Source organism: Ptychodera flava, chromosome 12 (assembly GCF_041260155.1).
Source record: "Ptychodera flava strain L36383 chromosome 12, AS_Pfla_20210202, whole genome shotgun sequence".
Lineage (NCBI taxonomy): Eukaryota > Metazoa > Hemichordata > Enteropneusta > Ptychoderidae > Ptychodera > Ptychodera flava.
The window spans coordinates 34,067,159-34,075,040 of NC_091939.1; the positions used below are offsets into that span (position 1 = coordinate 34,067,159).

The 7,882-nt window shown below is 36.4% G+C and overlaps 1 protein-coding gene across 1 annotated transcript in view; it reads left to right on the forward strand.

The window, feature by feature from the left end:
- Positions 1-2,925: 2,925 nt before the first annotated feature.
- LOC139145709 (acetoacetyl-CoA synthetase-like) overlaps positions 2,926-7,882 on the forward strand; it is a 21,163-nt gene continuing 16,206 nt past the window's right edge. Inside the window, exons 1-2 of the mRNA XM_070717020.1 lie at positions 2,926-3,188; positions 6,771-6,874. Of these exons, the coding sequence (XP_070573121.1) occupies positions 3,074-3,188; positions 6,771-6,874 (219 nt within the window). The 5' untranslated portion in view covers positions 2,926-3,073. The remainder of the gene's footprint in view (positions 3,189-6,770; positions 6,875-7,882) is intronic.

Here is a 7,882-nt window from a genome sequence, read left to right on the forward strand (position 1 = left end):
TCTGGACGGCTTTTTATTGCACACCGGGCCCATCGTTCCTATACTGAGACATCTTATCATAATTTCCTTACTATAGAAATTGTCAACCCGCTTGGCAGTCTGCCACACCACAGAACCAGTACTTATGGACTTGTCCTCAGCTGTTAGGTCTGTTAGATTATGGCAATATAGGTTTTGGAACAAACATTTCAGGAGCACTGCGAGCACACACCCGACCACGGCAGTCATTGTTGAATATTGCTTGTTGATTTTCTTTTTATAGGAAATATAATAATAAAAAAGTTATTTTTATTTGATAATAAAAGGTCAAAGGCATTCATGGTATCACGGTATCATTCGTTCTTACTTCCGTCATCAGTCGTGATACAGTTGACGCTGGTACAGCGAAACTGATATGAACGGTATCATTCGTCTCTGTTCAGCTGTCCTATTTCAAATATTTGGCAGAAAAGGGTTGTTTTCATCAAATTCATCTGCATCAAAGAGATGATAAAATCGTCATTATTCAACAGGCATTGTAAGCAATTTAGTAAATGATTGAAATTGGAAGACTTTTCAAAGCGGCCTGATCACAGGAAGTATGACCAAAACTTTTAGGAAATACCATGTTTGTGCCAAAAAGAAACATTGGCATACATCTTATTTTAGTGTAATTTATATGTAACAGAAATCTTGCAGAAAAGCATTTCTTTCATTGCCAGAAAACACAATATTGATAACAATACCAATATCAAAAGATCAGCAATTGCGGGAATTGAAAATGGTAATGATGCATCATCCGAAATTATATATAGTATCACTATCTTTGTGAAATACAGTTTTAAATACAAGAAATTCAGATAATACTCTTTGATGGGGTTTCAGTTATCTCCAATACTATGTTGTGCAACTAAAATGCTATCTTTCTTCATGAATGAGTACATTATTCCACTGTCAAGATGATGAATCAAACTTATAAGACTTAATTGGTTGGTCTTAAACACATACAGATGATGATATGGTTTTATCGATATTTTTCTTTCACTTCTTTCGAATTGATGACTAATTTTTCCAGACAAGCTGCTTTACAATTTTGTTAATTCATTCGACACAGCTATAGTTATGTAGATTTGTTTTATTTGCCATTTTTTGATTAGGCGTGTCCATTTGATTTGGGGGGGAGCTGGAGGAAATAAGTATGGCAAAAATTTATTTTACCCATCCTGGTAGGAATTTTTTTCCGAAAGGTTACCTTTGTACATTTTACTTGTCTTTACTTTTTCACAAAAAAATAAATCGCTGATTGGCAAATTATGGTTTTTCACGCACAGCACAATAAATTATCCAATCCTGTTTGATTTGTACCGATGGTGGGTGCATTTCTTTTCTGCATAATATAAGTTGTAACGGAAAGAGCATTCCAAGAAATTTGCTGTGTAAAAAACCTATATAGAAGTTCCAACAGGGACAAAGCTGCCTGATTTTACCTTTTTCGTGGAGTACAATTAGCCTTTTAGATTAAAGAAAGTTTGTAAAATTCTTTTGAATCCAACAAAGTTTAATACAATGTCTATTTATTCTTCAAATATTTATACCCAAAGTTTTTTAAATTTCATATACAGTTCTACTTTTTGGTTATTGGTAAGGATTTAAGGTAGTTATGTACCAAATGGCAAATAGACACTTTCAGATTTTTATTTTTTTCTCAGTTATAGAAGTCCCAAACCCCAACAAAGTATATATTTTCTGAAAGCCCTGATATTTGGAAATCTGACCATAAAGAGTACACGATCATTACTTGCATAATAGTCACGTGACAAGCGCTTTGCTGAACTTTCCAAAAACCGGTTTTTGGAAAGTTCAGTATGTCAAAATGTCAACATGTGTGACAGAAGACTAGAGTTATTGCGATTACATGTGCAATGAATATCATAAAATAAAATTATATACTGATATTTGAGTTGCTGCTGAAGTTTTATTTTCTTCATTAAATATTTGATCAAATGACATAATCTATAATCTTACAACATATATGTCATGGCACTACCTGTATTTTCTTTTGCAATAAAAATCAGTTCAAGAGAAAATGTTAAACTTTGTCCTAGGCTACATATGAACAACAAACCGAAAATTGGGAATTAGGCCTAATCATTGCATTGTAATGCGTTTGTAAACAACTTGCAAATAACCAGAATACTAGTACACATCCGTGTTTACTCAGGTTTCTGCTTGTATATTTCCACCAACCAATTCAAATTATATCCTATGCATCAGATTAATTATGAAACAATCTATGAAAGCTGGACCGTAATTAAGTGCCGCAGGCGGCAGTTCCGGAGACCGCTAATGATACAATTTGCTGTCTTACTCTTAACAACAAATTATTTTTTGCAGGTTTCCTTGAAGAAGTGTTTTCCCTGCCCATATGGCAGACACTTTTTTCCTATAAATGGCCAGCAACAATGATTTTTTGAAACGCCTCCGGCCCCACCTCCCATAAATCAAATGAACCGTCCCTTAAATGCGTCTTTTTCAAAAAAGTGTGGATGATTGACGATATCGCGAAGACCAACAAGTTCCTGCTTTCTGCTCACGTTCGATCATGCTTACTCAGCTCATACCACTTGTAAAATGCAATCGCGTGATACCATTTGGCCAATCACGTCGGCTGCTACAGGTGACTCTTGCCCTCCACAAATGAATGAACTCGTCCAACGTACATACTCAGTACACAAAGTAACATTTAATATCAATGCGCAACCTCGTTTCCCTCAATGGTATTCTCAAAAAGGCACAATTATTTTGGCAGATCAATGCTATTAAATTGCCACATATAAATGAACTGAGGTAAAAATACATGTGCACTAAATATGCTTTACTATAAGGAAATACGATTGAACTATTTTCTTGACATGCGAATATATAAGGGTCACGTTGCGGTTATACGGCAATATTTTCCCGATCCCGTCCCTCTGCAGCGCGTGTGTGTACACATCCAACCCATTCCACACAGTACATGCAAGTGTACTGCTATCGAGGTGTGACCTAGGAACTTACATAATCGTCAAGCAAAACAAACAATTTAAAGTTCGCTATGGAGAGAGCGCAAGATAATGTCGACGTTGTTATGTGGCGGCCCGATTCAAAGAAAAAGTGTAGAACCATCGAATTTATGGAAAAAGTCAACGGTGATCATGATTTAAAATTGGGTGAGTGAGAAGTATTTACATTTATAGTTTTGCCTCACACTAGCTGTCACAGTGCCAACTCAGCAATGTTCAGTACTATGTAAATATGTTTACCGTTTGCAGCTCGCTTCATCCTTTACCAGTTCCGGCAATTTTTAAAGTACCTGCTTCTTAAAACCTCTCCTTGTCGACTTGTTTTAGCTTTAATATTGAGGTGCAAAGAAGGTCACGGGGTGGTGACTGAAGATCGTTATGTTCGTCGACTGCATATCGAAGCGACTCGACGGCGGCGCCGCGCCGCACAGTCAGTGACTGAACGGTCGGTCTAGGAGAGAGTTGCCCGCCGTACAAATGTAATTTTTAGTTCTTTATAGTGGGCAACTTTCACAGAACCCAGGCCTGAAATTATAGTTCAAACTATGAAATATAATTATTCTATGACGTGATTCCACTGAGCGTCTTTCACTTCAATGTTTGTATCGCCGTACGTGGCCGTACATTTCATCATCATCAGACACTCACTTTTACGATGGCCGTCAGCCAATGAGCGGCCTGCGTGTGTGCCACACCCCCACTCACACCTACTAAATGAATTACTGTGGCTGTCTGGGTGATTATGGCGATTTCGGTGATCAACGTATTGAACAATTAACGAAAACACCACAATAATGGGGTGTCCAGATACGAACACCAAACGATCTTCATCTTGCAGTGAATTTCCTCCCTGACAGCAAGGCTTTTAATACCATGCCAACTGCATTAACTGCAGTACAGTAGCTCGAGGTTTTGCCTGGTATTGGGTCGGACGGCAAAACAGACGGTTTTGCCGTCCGACCCAAATACCCAGGCAAACCTCGAGCTACTGTACTGCAGCTAGCCAACTGCATGAACTGTGAGTATGAGAAACTAATAAAAGGCGAAAGAGTTGAATGCGATCCGTTTCTGTGCCACTCCCTTCGTTCTGTTGAGTCGTTTTGTGCTCTACTACATATCGCAACAATTCCTAAACAACCTTCAGCTAAGTGTTATAAAACACAAGTCCCGAGTTGCGTGTTCTATTGTAAATTAAATAAAGAATACTACAGCTTTACTTTCAAACTCTTATGTCAACTCAGTCTTTCCAGTCACTCAATGAAAGTTTTTAACTAAATATGTATATGTACAAGTTATGATCAAAATTACCCTGCTTGACCTGGATAAATACAGAGCTGAAAACGTTAATCACAAGATGTAGAACAGAAGTAGATTTTTGATATATGTTTCTTCTGCTAACCCTTTTTTCATTTTACAAAATTAATGGGAAAATGTACATTTGACCCGAGATGTTGATACTCACCCATAAAAGTAATTCATCATCAACCCCTGAGTATTTATACAGTGCCTTTTCTAGATACATCATTACCCTTTTAGATTCTACTAGCATGCTGTTTGTCATTAAGCATGTAAAAAATAATCCATCTATAGCAGGATTTTGCAGCTTTTCCAGATGCCAATTTGAATCCTGATTTACAGCATATTTTTTATTTCAGGTCTTTACAGCTTAAATATGATGTCATAGATTATAGTGGCTACACATATAACTAAGTGTATATGCTGTGAAATCCCACATACTGATTTTTGTGAGAAAAAAATGGACATTACAGCCAGTCATGTGATTTTCGTCTTCCTGCAGATAATTATGTTTTGATTTATGATGCATTGTCATTCTGATTACTCTGTTTGGTTTTTCAGTGTTCACACACCAAACTAGACAAAATATAGAATGGCTGAGAATGCATGATTAAAATTATCCAGAGTGACATCTGTGAGAGTGTGCACACATGTTGCAGTGTTGCAGCTCACAGTAAGGGCTTTGCAAAAATAACATGAATTTTATTTAGCTCACAGGAAAACTTTAATTGTTTCCTATTAAGATTATGCCAATACAAAGATTAATCTATTTAACATGCCCTTTGCAAAATTTGTCCATACATGAAAACAGGAAAAGAGAACAACAGCGAAGGATAATTTCAATGTTATGACAGCATTAAACAATACACAAACAATCTGACAGGTACCATCATGTACCAACCTGTTTGGAAAATGTAGAGGAAATACTTAAAGTTCCATTAGCTGTATCTTCTGGCGATTTTTCCGTTAGTTTTGATTGAAATGATCACTGGCTCATGATGAATAGCCTGTCAAATAACAGAGAATCGCATATTTTTCGGAAACATTAGGTGCCCTACAATTAAATAACATGTGATTTTACAACGAAAATTTCAATTCTTGTCCGGACAGAAATACAAACTGTTGACACGCGGACTGCAACGTAGGCATTCTTCTGCATCTGCGCGAGCCATTTACAGCAATTTCAAAATAAATAGTCATTACTTTTGCCCGGTACTTTCGTCGTAGTCCATTGTCCTAGCACGTTGCGTAGCCAGGTGTCTGGCAATCCACGACGCGATGTTGTTTTGATCCCGCAATAAACGTGAACTTGTACATCTCGCGTGATCGCGGCGTCGCCATATCTGCGTTCTCCCCAGCACGCTGAGCATGCCAGACGTCAACAAACGAGCTCGGAAGGGCAACACGTTTGAACAAAAATTAGCAGTTTTATGTTGCTATAACATCACTAATCATGTTTGTTTCTTCGTAAAACAACATTTTGCAACAAATATGAGCCTCCAACATGGAATTTTCCGAGGTAAAAAATGGTAAAAAATTACAAATAATGGCCCTACTTAAAGCTCTTAAACAGAACTGAAATGTATGTTGTCAAATCTGTGTATCCTGGTCACACATGGGACTGAAAAGAAGTGACCACTATATGGAGATGACCTTCCTATAGAAGATGAATGCAGCATATTACTTTCGGTGTAGGTGATGTGTTGGTGAATTTAAGAAAAAATAGCGGTTACAATACAATTCAATACATAAATCACGTAGAAAACATATGATACATGCTTTTAATTCCTCTAACAGTTGTAATGCAGATATGAAACCAGTCAAAAAAGATTCATTTCTTGCTTTCGACCTATACATCTTTTGACAGAGGTCATTGCATCGGAGGCAGATATTCCGACCATTATTCACAGGTTTTGTTCAAATTGGAGCAATTGCATATGACAACTGACCACAGAAGACCGGTGGTTGTACTGTAAATGCATATAAAACTAATAGGACTACCACTGTGAGACTGGTTCGATTGTATGTAATATTACGACTGTACCAATGATATACTTTTGTCATGAACTAATTCTGCAGTACAGCTAAGGAAGGATGGAGTGTTCTGAAAAGACAAGTCAAGAACGCTTTCCTGACATGCTTGATTGGTCAGCAACTGTTTGACAAAACCATGAAAATGTTTTTCTTAATTTTTTATGTTTTCATAACTTTGGTTTTATTTTGTATTTTGTGGCTTTGGTTTGCGAACGTACCAGAAATGTTTTTATTAAAGTAAATGTTTACATCACCAAACAAAAATTGCTAACACATGCTATTAGCATCCAATGACAACAGCAAAAGATGACAACTGAAAGAAGTGGTGAATACTGACAACAAAAAAATATATATATTTAAACTTTTATTTTAATTCTTTTTTGCTCTGTTTGATTGTAGAAACTTATGCAGATTTGTGGCAGTGGTCTATTGACCATTATCCTGACTTTTGGGAAGCTGTTTGGAAGTTTCTAGACATCATACACTCTGAACCCTATGAACAGGTATGTATAGTTACTCTCCAAACAAATTGATACCCTGTAAAGAAGAGATTGCCACTTCAATTTAGTGGAATTCATGTTAAAGTGACTGGCATGTTGGAGCTGGGTCTAGTACCTCAGTACCACAGGGAATTCAGTAATCTTGTTGTTTTTGTTGTTGTTGTTGTTGTTATTGTTGTTGTTGTTGATGGTGATGATGATGATGATGACGATAATAAAAAATATTAAAAAACAATGTGTCATTCCTTGCTGTTGTTTGTCGATGTTGTAGATAATTGTAAAAGAAAACTGTAATCGTGACCAAAAAACGACGTAGGTCGCCCAATGTGACTCCCGTCTGTATAATAGGACGGGAGTGACGTTGGGCGACCTACGTCGTTTTTTTGGTCACGATTACAGTTTTCTTTTACAATTATCTACAACATCGACAAACAACAGCAAGGAATGACACATTGTTTTTTAATATTTTTTATTATCGTCATCATCATCATCACCATCAACAACAACAACAATAACAACAACAACAACAACAACAACAAGATTACTCAATTCCCTGTGCTCAGTACTAGAATAATCACGTAGAAATGTTGAATGAGAGAGGCAAGGGAGAAAGCAGAGGTAGGATTTGATTTTTTTTGCTCAAAAACTATTCAAATGCCAAGGTATTAAATTAAATTGGATATATTTTACAGGATGAAAACATCAAAATGTGTATTTTAAATAATTTATTCATGTAATAAAACAGCAAGAATGTAGTCACTAAGTATAGACAGAGAAATGTTGCAGTGCAAAAGTATTCACTGTTGATTTTGTATTGTTTTAGAGTTTGCATATACATAAATAAACCAATTCAGAGCAAGAAATTCTTTATTCTTCTTTACATAAGAAAAATATATTTTTATAAATACATTCATACAGATAGGTTTGCGAGAACCAATATGTAGAAGTAGGTCAAGGAGTGTAAACATTAGACAGATGGTCTAAGACCATCACCATCTTAGCTCTAACACA